At 45.2% G+C, this 15545-nt stretch overlaps 1 protein-coding gene and 1 long non-coding RNA gene across 3 annotated transcripts; both read left to right on the plus strand.

Moving 5' to 3' along the window:
• The first annotated feature begins 7364 nt into the window (after positions 1–7364).
• LOC120967404 (uncharacterized) lies at positions 7365–8074 on the plus strand. The gene is made up of 2 exons (XR_005761198.3): positions 7365–7591; positions 7918–8074. It is a non-coding gene; the product is annotated as an uncharacterized lncRNA (long non-coding RNA).
• A 4062-nt stretch (positions 8075–12136) lies between these two features.
• Positions 12137–15078, plus strand: LOC109782104 (uncharacterized). Of its 2 annotated transcripts, none has more exons than XR_012187259.1 (4): positions 12137–12664; positions 12757–12867; positions 12997–13061; positions 14622–15078. XR_012187259.1 is itself a non-coding variant. In XM_040392023.3 (4 exons), exons 1-4 carry the CDS (start codon positions 12559–12561, stop codon positions 14807–14809), a joined length of 459 nt encoding a protein of 152 aa, XP_040247957.2. In that variant the 5' UTR covers positions 12150–12558; the 3' UTR covers positions 14810–15078. The 2 variants fall into 2 exon arrangements, 1 of the variants encoding a protein (XP_040247957.2); XM_040392023.3 differs by having other exon boundaries at positions 12150–12664; positions 13008–13061.
• The last annotated feature ends 467 nt before the right edge of the window (positions 15079–15545 follow it).

Genomic DNA, 15545 nt, shown 5'->3' on the forward strand with positions numbered 1-15545 from the left:
TCCGCTAAATATTTGGGGCAGTTCCGCTTCCAGTGACCACTTCCCTTGCAATAAAAGCACTCAGTCTCAGGCTTGGGTCCATTCTTTGACTTCTTCCCGGCAACTGGCTTACCGGGCGCGGCAACTCCCTTGCCGTCCTTCTTGAAGTTCTTCTTGCCCTTGCCTTTCTTGAACTTAGTGGTTTTATTCACCATCAACACTTGATGTTCTTTTCTGATCTCCACCTCCGCTGATTTCAGCATTGAATATACCTAAGGAATGGTCTTTTCCATCCCTTGCATATTGAAATTCATCACAAAGCTCTTGTAGCTCGGTGGAAGCGACTGAAGGATTCTGTCAATGACCGCGTCATCCGGGAGATTAACTCCCAGCTGAGACAAGCGGTTGTGTAACCCAGACATTCTGAGTATGTGCTCACTGACAGAACTATTTTCCTCCATTTTACAGCTGAAGAACTTGTCGGAGACTTCATATCTCTCGACCCAGGCATGAGCTTGGAAAACCATTTTCAGCTCTTCGAACATCTCATATGCTCCATGTTTCTCAAAACGCTTTTGGAGACCCGGTTCTAACCTGTAAAGCATGCCGCACAGAACGAGGGAGTAATCATCAGCACGTGATTGCCAAGCGTTCATAACGTCTTGGTTCTCTGGGATGGGTGCTTCACCTAGCGGTGCTTCTAGGACATAATCTTTCTTGGCAGCTATGAGGATGATCCTCAGGTTCCGGACCCAGTCCGTATAGTTACTGCCATCATCTTTCAGCTTGGTTTTCTCTAGGAACGCGTTGAAGTTGAGGACAACGTGGGCCATTTGATCTACAAGACATATTGTAAAGATTTTAGACTAAGTTCATGATAATTAAGTTCATATAATCAAATTATTCAATGAACTCCCACTCAGATAGACATCCCTCTAGTCATCTAAGTGAAACATGATCCGAGTTAACTAGGTCGTGTCCGATCATCACGTGAGACGGACTAGTCAAGATCGGTGAACATCTCCATGTTGATCGTATCTTCTATACGACTCATGCTCGACCTTTCGGTCCTCCGTGTTCCGAGGCCATGTCTGTACATGCTAGGCTCGTCAAGTCAACCTAAGTGTATTGCGTGTGTTCCGAGGCCATGTCTGTAAATGCTAGGCTCGTCAACACCCGTTGTATGCGAACGTTAGAATCTATCACACCCGATCATCACGTGGTGCTTCGAAACAACGAACCTTCGCAACGGTGCACAGTTAGGGGGAACACTTTCTTGAAATTATCATAAGGGATCATCTTACTTACTACCGTCGTTCTAAGCAAATAAGATGCAAAACATGATAAACATCACATGCAATCAAATAGTGACATGATATGGCCAATATCATTTTGCTCCTTTGATCTCCATCTTCGGGGCACCATGATCATCTTCGTCACCGGCATGACACCATGATCTCCATCATCATGATCTCCATCATTGTGTCTTCATGAAGTTGTCACGCCAACGATTACTTCTACTTCTATGGCTAACGCGATTAGCAATAAAGTAAAGTAATTTACATGGCGTTATTCAATGACACGCAGGTCATGCAAAATAATAAAGACAACTCCTATGGCTCCTGCCGGTTGTCATACTCATCGACATGCAAGTCGTGATTCCTATTACAAGAATATGATCAATCTCATACATCACATATATCATTCATCACATCTTCTGGCCATATCACATCACATAGCACATGCTGCAAAAACAAGTTAGACGTCCTCTAATTGTTGTTGCAAGTTTTTACGTGGCTTGTATAGGTTTCTAGCAAGAACGTTTCTTACCTACGTAAAACCACAACGTGATATGCCAATTTCTATTTACCCTTCATAAGGACCCTTTTCATCGAATCCGTTCCGACTAAAGTGGGAGAGACAGACACCCGCTAGCCACCTTATGCAACTAGTGCATGTCAGTCGGTGGAACCTGTCTCACGTAAGCGTACGTGTAAGGTCGGTCCGGGCCGCTTCATCCCACAATACCTCCGAAATAAGATAAAACTAGTAGCGGCAAGAAGAATTGGCAACATCTACGCCCACAACTGCTTTGTGTTCTACTCGTGCATAGTAACTACGCATAGGCCTGGCTCATGATGCCACTGTTGGGGATCGTAGCAGAATTTTAAAATTTCCTACGCATCACCAAGATCCATCTATGGAGTATACTAGCAACGAGGGGAAAGGAGTGCATCTACATACCCTTGTAGATCGCGAGCGGAAGCGTTCCAATGAACGGGGTTGATGGAGTCGTACTCGTCGTGATCCAAATCACCGATGACCGAGTGCCGAACGGGGGCACCTCCGCGTTCAACACACGTACGGAGCAGCGACGTCTCCTCTTTCTTGATCCAGCAAGGGGGAAGGAGAGGTTGATGGAGATCCAGCAGGACGACGGCGTGGTGGTGGATGTAGCGGGATCCCGGCAGGGCTTCGCCAGCACTAGCGGGAGGGAGAGGTGTTGCAGGGGGAGAGGGAGGCGCCAGGGGCTGTGGTGCTGCTGCCCTTCCTCCCCCCCACTATTTATAGGACCCCTAGGGGGGCGGCCCTGGGAGATGGGATCTCCAAGGGGTGGGCGGCCAAGGGGGAAGGGGGTGGCTTCCCCCCAAGTCAAGTGGGGCGCCCCCCACCCCCAGGGTTTCCAACCCTAGGCGCAGGGGGAGGCCCAAGGGGGGCGCCCCAGCCCACTAAGGGCTGGTTCCCTTCCCCTTTCATCCCATGGGGCCCTCCGGGATAGGTGGCCCCACCCGGTGGACCCCCGGGACCCTTCCGGTGGTCCCGGTACAATACCGATAACCCCCGAAACTTTCCCGGTGGCCGAAACTGGACTTCCTATATATAATTCTTCACCTCCGGGCCATTCCGGAACTCCTCGTGACATCCGGGATCTCATCCGGGACTCCGAACAACTTTTGGGTTTCCGCATACTCATATCTCTACAACCCTAGCGTCAGTGAACCTTAAGTGTGTAGACCCTACGGGTTCGGGAGACATGCAGACATGACCGAGACGCCTCTCCGGTCAATAACCAACAGCGGGATCTGGATATCCATGTTGGCTCCCACATGTTCCACGATGATCTCATCGGATGAACCACGATGTCGAGGATTCAATCAATCCCGTATACAATTCCCTTTGTCAATCGGTATGTTACTTGCCCGAGATTCGATCGTCGGTATCCCAATACCTTGTTCAATCTCGTTACCGGCAAGTATCTTTACTCGTACCGTAATGCATGATCCCGTGGCTAACTCCTTAGTCACATTGAGCTCATTATGATGATGCATTACCGAGTGGGCCCAGAGATACCTCTCCGTCACACGGAGTGACAAATCCCAGTCTTGATCCGTGCCAACCCAACAGACACTTTCGGAGATACCTGTAGTGTACCTTTATAGTCACCCAGTTACGTTGTGACGTTTGGCACACCCAAAACACTCCTACGGTATCCGGGAGTTGCACGATCTCATGGTCTAAGGAAAAGACACTTGACATTGGAAAAGCTCTAGCAAACGAACTACACGATCTTTGAGCTATGCTTAGGATTGGGTCTTGTCCATCACATCATTCTCCTAATGATGTGATCCCGTTATCAATGACATCCCATGTCCATAGTCAGGAAACCATGACTATCTGTTGATCAACGAGCTAGTCAACTAGAGGCTTACTAGGGACACGTTGTGGTCTATGTATTCACACATGTATTACGATTTCCGGACAACACAATTATAGCATGAACAATAGACAATTACCATGAACAAAGAAATATAATAATAACCATTTATTATTGCCTCTAGGGCATATTTCCAACATCTAAGTCACAAACCGGATACGTGTATATTTTGAATGGTGGGGCAGTAAGCTGGTGCAGTTGCAAGCAAAGCGTTGTGGCGGGATCTACATGTGAAGCGGAATACATGGCGGCCTCAGAGGCAGCACAAGAAGCAATCTGGGTGAAGGAGTTCATTACCGACCTAGGAGTTATTCCCAATGCGTTGGGCCCGATGACTCTCTTCTGTGACAACACTGGAGCTATTGCCCTTGCCAAGGAGCCCAGGTTTCACAGGAAGACCAGGCATATCAAGCGTCGCTTCAACTCCATTCGTGAAAATGTTCAAAATGGAGACATAGATATTTGTAAAGTACATACGGACCTGAATGTAGCAGATCCGTTGACTAAACCTCTCCCTAGAGCAAAACATGATCAACACCAGAACTCTATGGGTGTTCGATTCATCACAATGTAATTAGATTATTGACTCTAGTGCAAGTGGGAGACTGTTGGAAATATGCCCTAGAGGCAATAATAAAATGGTTATTATTATATTTCCTTGTTCATAATAATTGTCTATTGTTCATGCTATAATTGTGTTATCCGGAAATCGTAATACATGTGTGAATACATAGACCACAACATGTCCCTAGTGAGCCTCTAGTTGACTAGCTCGTTGATCAACAGATAGTCATGGTTTCCTGACTATGGACATTGGATGTCATTGATAACGGGATCACATCATTAGGAGAATGATGTGATGGACAAGACCCAATCCTAAGCATAGCACAAGATCGTGTAGTTCGTTTGCTAGAGCTTTTCCAAATGTCAAGTATCATTTCCTTAGACCATGAGATTGTGCAACTCCCGGATACCATAGGAGTGCTTTGGGTGTGCCAAACGTCACAACGTAACTGGGTGGCTATAAAGGTGCACTACGGGTATCTCCGAAAGTGTCTGTTGGGTTGGCACGAATCGAGACTGGGATTTGTCACTCCGTATGACGGAGAGGTATCTCTGGGCCCACTCGGTAATGCATCATCATAATGAGCTCAATGTGACCAAGTGTTTGGTCACGGGATCATGCATTACGGTACGAGTAAAGTGACTTGCCGGTAACGAGATTGAACAAGGTATTGGGATACCGACGATCGAATCTCGGGCAAGTAACGTACCGATTGACAAAGGGAATTGTATACGGGATTGATTGAATCCTCGACATCGTGGTTCATCCGATGAGATCATCGTGGAACATGTGGGAGCCAACATGGGTATCCAGATCCCGCTGTTGGTTATTGACCGGAGAGTCGTCTCGGTCATGTATGCATGTCTCCCGAACCCGTAGGGTCTACACACTTAAGGTTCGGTGACGCTAGGATTGTAGAGATATAAGTATGCGGAAATCCGAAAGTTGTTCGGAGTCCCGGATGAGATCCCGGACGTCACGAGGAGTTCTGGAATGGTCCAGAGGTGAAGAATTATATATAGGAAGTCCAGTTTCGGCCACCGGGAAAGTTTCGGGGGTCACCGGTATTGTACCGGGACCACCGGAAGGGTCCCGGGGGTCCACCGGGTGGGGCCACCTATCCCGGAGGGCCCCATGGGCTGAAGTGGGGAAGGGAACCAGCCCCTGGTGGGCTGGTGCGCCCCCCTTGGGCCTTCCCTGCGCCTAGGGTTGGAAACCCTAGGGGTGGGGGGCGCCCCACTTGGCTTGGGGGGCAAGCCACCCCCTTGGCCGCCACCCCCCCTTGGAGATGGGATCTCCTAGGGCCGGCGCTCCCCCAGGGACCCTATATGAAGGGGGGAGGGAGGGCAGCCGCACCCAACCCCTGGCGCCTCCCTCTCCCTCCCGTGACACCTCTCCCTCTCGCTGAGCTTGGCGAAGCCCTGCCGAGATCCCCGCTACTTCCACCACCACGCCGTCGTGCTGCTGGATCTCCATCAACCTCTCCCTCCCCCTTGCTGGATCAAGAAGGAGGAGACGTCTTCCCAACCGTACGTGTGTTGAACGCGGAGGTGCCGTCCGTTCGGCGCTCGGTCATCGGTGATTTGGATCACGACGAGTACGACTCCATCAACCCCGTTCTCTTGAACGCTTCCGCTCGCGATCTACAAGGGTATGTAGATGCACTCCTCTCTCTCGTTGCTAGATGACTCCATAGATTGATCTTGGTGATGCGTAGAAAATTTTAAATTTCTGCTACGATCCACAACACTAGTGACAGCGGGTCACGCACCACTAACTGCGGGGATCCGGGTGTGAGCTGGCGCGCGCGACCGCAGGGGGGTGCAACGCGCAACCCACCTGTCGCAACTAGACTAGCCTGCCGAGTAGCATGGACGCTGACAAAGCAGGCCTGACTCGCTCGTCGCGCGCGCCAAATCGCGTGAACACTCTTTTGCAAGTGCGCGTGAAGCCGCCCAATGACGGTGGCCCTGGACGTGCACATGGTCCGCCCGTCATGGACCGCCCAACCGGGCAGACGCGCCCCAAAGAGCGGTGCGCACGGCTCACAACCCTCTTGTCGTGACCAGACCAGCCCAACGAGGGGCATGTACGCCGACAAGCAAGCTTGTCGCGCGCCCGAAAGGGCTTCCTCGAGCGCCGCTGAACCCGCCTAATGACGGTGGCCTCGGGCAAGCTCGCAGTCCAGTCGTCATGGACCACCTAGCGGGGTCGTCTGGGCGCGAGCCGTCCAGACTGATCGGACGGCTCGGAGAGCCCTCGCAAGGTCCCCGGGTAAAGCCACCGTGAAACGGAAGGCGCATAGGCCGTCCTCATCCTCGACGATTCCAGGGAGACGGGCACTACAACATCTTTTATAGTACTCCCTCTGTTCACTTTTGTAAGTCGTTTAGGACAGCTGAAATTGAACTGTTTTAGGTGCTGTCTTAAATGTCTAAAAGGTCTTATAAAAGTGAACGGAGGGAGTAGTATAATTTAAGGCTCCGTCGTGTTATTCCATCCAAACTTCTCTAGCAAGCTTAGTATTGATGATCATTTAGATACATTACAACCGAGCGCTTTTTCAGCCCTCTCAGGCTATTAGCATCTCAACCGTCGGATCTGCAGTTCTAGGCGTTTCTGGCCGTTGGATGCACCTTTTCCACTCTGCTGGGAGCGCTAAACGGACTGGGCCGATGCTCCCGCAACAAAATCAGCGATCTCCTATTGTTTGGGCCTGCTGGGCCCGTGTTATCCAATTTCCTTCCGTAGCTTCGTCGCAAGTAAAAAAAGGCAATCATCCACCACATACGCACGCATCGCGGCTAGGCGAAGCAGCAGGTACGAGGCGAGCGCCTGAAGATGCACTTGGTCGTATGACTTGGGCAAGAGGGTCTCGCGTGGCGTGGTGGGGCTACCCTATGGTGCCGTGGTATAAGCAGCAAACCATCGGTGTCGATTGAAGTTCAGTAGCCGGAGATTCAGGAAGAAGATCAAATGTCGCTGCAGGACTTTAATGAATCGCGCGCCATTTTGGGGGCGGTGGGTAATTGCAGGTCAGTTTCCATACCGATCTGTGATGTTTCGCGTCCATATAGTCTCCTGGATCCGGCTGAATACGCGTCCATATAATCGCGCGCCATTTTGAAGTTCATCTTTTGTCGATTTGTTTCTTCTACTCCCAACTGAATACGTGTGCTCTTAGTTGACGGATTGGTGAGCTGTGGAGAGGCGACGACCATGGCAGACGTGAAGCTACAATGGTAGCAGCGGCCGGCGGTGGCGACTTGCCCAATGGTGGCGGCTCCTGCGTGAGGCGCTCCTCCACAACCCGTGTCGCCTCCTCGCTGCAGGTCCGATCTTCATTTCAACCTTGCAGATCCCTCAATGCGGAATTGGCATCCTGCTCCCATTCCCGATTTCATGTAACTGCTCCAACTCTATACCTGATAGGACGATGTGTCTTGTCAAAAATTGTAGCTATGGTTTAGATTCTAGAGCAAACATTAGGTACAAGATTAGCACAACATGAACACTCATGTACCTATTTGTTTTCTGATTATCTATCGAGAGAGTATCAATGTTAATGCATGAAAAAATATTTGATACTTGTTCCTGGTTGTTCCAAAAATTTGTGTAATTGTTTCACATCTGACATTTCATCCCATGTAACTTTCAGGTTATACCTTCCTGGACCTCTACTGCTTTCAAATTAGATCAATACAAGGTGAAGTTATTTAGATCTGGTAGCACCAGTGGATTGCATGTATAAATTATATGATGCATTATCATTTTGAGGAAGACGTACAATATTGACATGATGTTGCAAGGCGGCACATTCTGTGTCCGATGAGCATGCTATTATGTGATATTATTGTCCTTTATGTTTTTTCTTCTGCTTACATGCTTCAACACTTCCAACTTGATGATGTCCTCAGTTTGACTAATCAGACTAAAAGAGCTTGCTAATTTACATAGGAAAATAAGTTAAATTGCATGATGTACTTTTTGCTTAAGAGTTATGTTGATACAGCAAAAAAGAAGGGCAAAACAAGCACCGCTCCACAATTAAATTTCTAAATAGTTGCGGACACAATTTACACGGTGTACTACCACTGAAAATGCTGAAATTCATGTATGTATATGGGTTCACTAGCGAAGGAGATAAGTTTATCCGAATTCTTATTTGGAGATGGTTCAATGAAACATCATCATTATTTGTTACGTAAAAAGAATATGCATTTTGGCGGATCGGTTTTGAATCTAAATAATTTCCCTAACAGTGATGTCGTGCCATTATACTGTTCAAATTTTCTTGAATATTTTTTACCATTTGTTCTTGGGGCACAACAACAAAACAAATTTTTTACTGACAAAGAAGTAGCTTCAAGAAAATTTCACTTTTATATTCGGCGCCTCTGCATATACATTAATGAAAATGACTATCATTTTATTGCCAAAATAGATGGGCGCGGCAACGCGCGCCGCTATGGTCTAGTTTTATATGAAGACCAAACAGTAAAGATGACCTCTGGTCCTCATGCCAAGCCAGAAGTTCTCTACTTCTTTTTGACAACAAGTCCTCTACTTTCCTAGTGAGAGCTCCTTCCCAACGCCTTAAGCGCCAAGGAAGGGAGCCAGTGCTCACGCGAACGCCTCATGGGCCGGCCCAACAAGGAGACAAACGTTCGCTCGTGACGCGCCAGTTTTCCCTTTCGCTGGCTGCTCAGTTCGCGGTTGACACATGCACAGTTTGACCGCTGGCTTTCGAGAAAATGAGATTATTTACAAAAAAATCAAGAATTAAAAACAAAAGTTCATGAATTCCAAATAATTCACATGGTCAAAAGAAGTTCACTGATTTTAAAAATGTTCACAGGATTCAAAAGAAGTTCACGAACTCAAAAAATTTAACGAGTTTAAAAAGATCATGGGATTTGAAAAAAGATTCATACAATTGAAAAAAGTTCACAGGATTCAAAAAATATCTGCTAATTTGAAAAAAGGTCATGAATTCGAAAAAAATCACAAGTTAATTTTTTATCACGGGATTATAAAAAGTTCATGGGATTCAACAAAGTTCATGAACTCGAAAGAGTTCACTAGTTCAAAAAGAGTTCGTGCATTTGAAAAAAAGTCCGTTCATTTGAAAAAGTTCACGAATTTGCATAAAAGTTGGCAATTTTTTTTAAAAAATCCACACATTCTATTAAAGGTGTGTAGAAATGAGAAAAGGAGAAAAAAAACAACCATATAGAAAACCAAAAAACCGTGCGGAGGTATCTAGAAGTTTCCCAAAACTGTTGAGTTGCTTTCGAAAATCAAACAATGTCACTTATATTTGGCCTGGTCGATTCAAGTACGAAAGTGTGCTTTGCCTCAAATGTACATTTGAGAAGGAGCAAAAAAAGAAAATGGGTCGAGCCCAAGTTGGAGTGGGTGTGTGCGTTGGTTTGTGAAATAAACTCTAATGGGATTTGGACTTCCTAATGCACAGAGGGATTTTCAGAATGGTTTCCGCGTCAAATGGCATGAAAACCTCCCTGACGTTGGGCAGCGCTATGTCTCGCTTACAGCGAGACCTAGCGTCCTCTCGCGTCAGGCGCCTCTCTACATGAGCATGTCCAGGCGCGCGGGATGCTACGACCATTTTGTTGTTTTTCTTTTCACCTATTTTTCCTTTTCTTTTTTTACTTCCGTTTATACTTTCAAATGTTCTCAATAAATATATTATAGTTTTTACATACAAATTGAAAAAAAATGTTAACCAAGAATATGAAAAATGTTAAATGTGACTAAAGAAAATGTTTCTCATGTGTACGAAAAATGTATACACAAATATGTATTGTGTGTGAAAAATTAAATCATGTATTTAGAAAATGTTAATATAGCATTTGGAAAATGTTAAACAAATATTTGCAAAATGTTCATGAAACATTTGAAAAACATTAAAGGTTTATAGGAATAAACGTTGACCATGTATTAAAAATATCAAACTTGTATTTGGAAAATGTCAATTAAGCATTTGAAAATAGTATTAAAATGTGTATAAAAAATGTTGACCATGTGTTAAAAATGTTAAACTTGTATTTGAAAAATGCTAATCAAGCATTTGAAAAATGTGTACAAACATTTTATTTAAAAAAATTCAACCAAGCATTTGAAAAAAGTTAAATTAAAGAAAATGTTTCTTCGTTTACGAATAATGTATACATAAAATATACAATGTGTGAAAAAAAAGTTGATAGTGTATTTGGAAAATGTTAGTCACGCATTTAAGAATATATTAAACAAGCACTTGAGAAATGTTAATCAACCATTTGAAAAATGTGAAATCTGCATAGTAAAAAATATTGACCATATATTAAAAACATTAATATTGTATTTTTGAATTTTAAATCAATAATATGAAAATGTATATAGAAAAAATGATGAGCATGTATTAAATAATTATTAATCTTGTATTTAGAAATAATAATCAAGCATTTAAAAATGTGTATAGAAAAAATATTAACTATGTATTGAAAAATGTTAAACATGAACTAGAAAAATGTTCACGATGTATAAGAAACATGTAGAATGAAAACCAAATTAATAAAATCCAGGAAAACAAAGAAAACAAGAAAACCGAAGAAACAAGTGTAAAAAGAACAAAAACAATGAAACCGATAAAGAAACAAAGAAAAAAAGAAAAATCATTGAAACCCAAGAAAGAAACAAAAAACCAAAGAAAAGAAGAAGAAGAATGAGAAATAAAAGAAAAATCAATGAAAACGATGAAAGAAACAAAAGAAATCAAGGAAAAACGAAATTTAATTAAAAAACAAAGTATAACAAAGAAAAGAAGAAACTAAAAAATCTGAAAAGAAATAAGAAATTGAAACAGGAAACAAAAAATGATTTTTTTGAATGAACACAATTGTGAACGACCGAGAACGAACGAAACAAGTAACACGCTATTGGGCCCGCCCATACGCGCTGTGCAGGAAAGCTTCAGTGAGATGGATGCCGAAATCATTAGTTAAGGGGTACCCCTTGTAAAGGTTACTCCCGCCTTCCGAGGTTGCGGCAAGTGGTGCACTGCATGTGCACCATTTGTTGCAACTAGGGAATTTTCCTTTTTTTTCCTAGATTTGTTTATTGAAAACATTTGATCTCTTAAACCATATATCTAAAGGGCTGACAATTTTCACCTTTGGTTTTCTTGAGTCGTGATCTTCGAAAATAGATCCCATGTTAATAGGTTTCGATAAAATTTGTTCCCACAAAAAATTCAGAAAAAAACTCGAGCCAGAAGCTCAAATTTTCCCCCTTTTTCTCATTTCCGAGCAAATTTTGTCTCTCATGGAAGAAAAAAAAACTACGTTTTTCCCTTTCCCAGAGGCACGGTTGTGCCTCTCACCGAAGCAAATACATGTGCCTCTCATGACAGAAAGAAAAAGAGTTTTCCACTTTCTGAGAGGCACAATTGTTCCTCTCGTGGAAGTAAAATTGTGCCTCCATGAGAAGCAAATCAGTGCCTATGGCGTAAGAAAAAAAATAGTTTTTCCTTTCCGAGAGGCACAACGGAAGCAAACCTGTGCCTCTCAGGAAAGCATTTTTTTTAATTTTTTGTCCCAAATCTAGGAAAAACTGGGCAAAAGCTGAAAGACGAAAAAACAAAAAAAACATCTAAAATCCGGAAAGGCAAAAAAAAAGATCCCAAGGAAACGCCAAGCACATAAGTGGCGGCGGCTGAGAGCGTGTAAGTGACCCTTGCAAGGCTCTGCAATGGGTGCCCTCGGTTAGTTTTTTTAGGGGCACCGCTCCGTTAGATGCTCTCGATGGATGCTAGCCTGGCTATAAGCAAGAAGTAGCATTCGCGCCCGACGGGCTCCTCTCGCCTGGTTAGTTACTACTCCCTCTGTTCCGAAATGTAGGTCGTTGGGGGTTTTTTTAGTTCAACTTTCGTCTAGTAACGAAATATCGGCACTTTCCAATTTTGCCCCCCGCGTCGCTCCACTCGCTCGCTCACCGCCCAGCCGCACTGCCCGCGCTCACTCTCTCCCACTCGCCCAGCCGCACTAGCCGGCCTCCCCGTCGCTCGCCGGCCTCCCCCCTCTCCCCGTAGCTCGCCGGCCTCCTCGTTGCTCGCCGGCCTCCCCGTCTCCCCATAGCTCACCGGCCTCTCCCTCTTCCACCGCCACTTCTCCACCACCCCGCCTCCACTCACACCCCGGAGGTAAACAAATTCCAATCTTTTGCGCCGGCGACGAGCTTCTACTCCACGGAGGCGTGGATGTGCATGTGCTAGCGCTGGATCTGGGCGACAGAGGCATGGATGTGGAGCGGCACCCGAGCGGCGGATCTGGAGCGGTGCCGGAGTGGCGGAGCGGCGGATCTGGAGCGACGTCGTCGTCGTCGTGGAGTAGCTGCTTCCTCCCGCGGTAAGTACTCCTGGTAGTCTTTCTTCCTGCCGGTCGATTTGTTTGATCTGAAACAGTTGTCTCTTTTGCTTGGTTGGTTGGATACCAAACAGTGAAACTGGAGAACGAGAGGGAGGGGCAGATGATGGCCGCCATCATGGATTTGAATCTTCTGTTCTTACATTGCTGTAGTACTGGCTGCAGTCTTGCTGTACAATCACTTGGTAAACATCTTGCTCATGTACTGCTAGTTTCAGTTAACTGTTCATGTTAACCATCTTGCTCATGGATTTATTCCCTTTTCTTCATTGATGTACTGTTAAACATCTTGCTCATGTGGTCATCTTGCTAAGAGGAATTCAAGGCCTGATGCGTCCTTCTGGGAGCCATGGCTACTTCTTCCTGTGCCCTGCGTCAGGTATGTACTCCTACTTCCTTGCTTGTGTGAGCATTACTGAATTTCTTAGCCCTTTAGCATGACTGAATTTATGTCAGAGATTTCCAGCAAGGATTAGTGCTTGAGCATGACTGAAAAATCATGCTCAAAGATTATTGCTTGTTGTGGTACTGGAGTACTCCACAAAATTGCATCATGTTGTACTCCAGCAAATTGCATCATGCCAAACAATGACATTCCAGCAAGGATTAGTGCTTGCTGTAGTGTCTTGGAGTACTCCAGCAAATTGTTTAAACAAATTTGTTTGTCTGTATTGAAACTTTTGTTTGCATGCTTTTGAATGCTCTGATGAAAATACAGAGAAAAACATACAGTAAAATAACAGTAGCTACAGATCTGACAAATGGTGCAAATGCTTTGCTCTAGACACTAAGTTTTTACTACTCCAAGTAAATTAACTGAAACTTGTTGTTCAATCATTTGCTTGTTGTTCTTGTCAATAAATGAAACCTTTAACTAGATACTCCTTTCAGATAAGAGTAAATGAAACGTTTTGTTTAACTAAAACGAAATGAAAATTTTCCTTTAATAAAACCAAATGAAACTTTTCAGTTAATTAAAATTACTCCTTTAAATGAAATTTTAATTAATGCTTGCTGATCTGCAGGAGTAAACAAGTTGATTGGTGATATGTAGGAGCAGGACAAGCAAAACACTTTGTTTCTGAAAAATACAGAGAAAACATGTTTCAGTTTTTTGCTGTAGTTTTGCTTGCATCTGTGATTTTAGTTCTGTAAAAAACATTATCGTAAAGTATCTGTAAAATATCTGCTTTAGTTTCAGTAGTGCTTGCTTGGTTACTTGCAGTAGTTTAGTGTAGAACTCTTGCTTGTGTTCTCTCCTACTCCTCTTGCTTTCTTACTCCTCTCCACTCTTCTCCAGATTGCACTAGTGAGGATTAGGATTGCAAGTGTAGCAGTATTATTAGAGTGCCCTCTTCTCTCTCCTTGCTCTCTTCTTGCTCTCTTCTTCTCTTTCTCTTCTCTTCTCTTTCTTCTCTCTTCTCTATCTTTTGCCCTCCGGTACTGCCCTCTTGCAGTAGTACTCACTGTGTGTGGTCTTTAATTGTCACTCTAACAATTGTCTCTCTTCTTGCCCTCTTGCAGGAGTAGTTTAGTTGCTCTCTTCTCTCTTCTCTTTCTCCTGTCTTCCCTTTCTCTTCTCTTCTCTGCTTGCTCTTCTACTCCTCTTCTACTCTCTTCTCTGCCAGTTTTAGTGTAGGACTAGTGTAGGAGTACAAGCAACCTTCTTCTCATCTCTTCTTAGTCAATTAAACCTTTTCTGTTAATTAAACCTTTTCAATTCAGTAAATGAAAGTTTTCATTAAACCTTTTCTGTTAAATAAAAAAAATTAGTAAATGAAAAGCTGTTGTTGCTGCTGTTGTCAAACTATTGCTGCTGCTGCTGCTCTGAAACTACTGCTGCTGCTGCTGCCATACTCCACCTGCAGAAGAACCCAGCAGCTGTTGTTGCTGCTGCTGATCAGTATGACTCTAAACTCTGTTGTTGTTGCTGTTGCAGGAGAAGGAGCACGCCCAGGAGAAGAAGGATCGGGAGAAGGCCCTGAGGACCTGGGATCGCTGCTGCTAGATCTGGATCTGGGACCTGGGACTGCTGCTGCCGCGTGCTCCTTCTGGGAGACGAGGACCCTCCTTGGCGCCCCTGGATCGCTGCTGCTGGAGACAAGGACCTGGGCCTGGGAGCGCTGAGGAGAAGTAGGGGACCTGGTCCTGGGAGCGCCTGGGACCTGGGCGCGTGGAGGAGAAGCAGGGGCGGGCGGGCGGACGATGGCCTGGCGGAGAATTTCAAATCCTCGGATGGAGGAAGAAGACGATGGGGATACCGATTCATACTAGGGGCAGCGATGTAAATTCCACCGTTTTCACCTGGTCGGAACCAATCCTCCAGCGACCTATATTTCGGAACGGAGGGAGTATGAAAGAAAGGCCTTCTCTTGGTATTTGCTATTCAAAATAAATTCGAGGGCTCCTGTGCAAAATAAAAAACACGCGCACATTGCCGCAAAGCGATATCTGTCATTGACAGCGGCCACGTGCATGCGTGGCATGCCACGCCCGCGGCATATACGCACGCAAACAGCCGGAGTGACCATATTTGCACCTAAACACAAGTTACGTGATCAGAAAGCCGCATTTTTAAAGTTTGAACACCAAACTGCACATCCAACACAAGTTGTGCGACTAGTAGTGATATTACCTTTAATGAAAAAAGGGCCTTCTCTTGGTATTTGCTGTTCCGCCCAACAAGCCCGAAATACCAGCCCATCATTATTATATTTCGAGCGTAAACCAGCCCATTACCATTGGGCCGCGCTGACCCGACGGAACCCGTCACAACACACAACAGAGTCCAAGCGCAGGACGGGCGGCCCAGACCCAAACTTGGGGGAGGGGCAAATCGGGACAGAAAAGGAGTGACAAGTTC

Source organism: Aegilops tauschii, chromosome 6 (genome assembly GCF_002575655.3).
Source record: "Aegilops tauschii subsp. strangulata cultivar AL8/78 chromosome 6, Aet v6.0, whole genome shotgun sequence".
NCBI lineage: Eukaryota > Viridiplantae > Streptophyta > Magnoliopsida > Poales > Poaceae > Aegilops > Aegilops tauschii.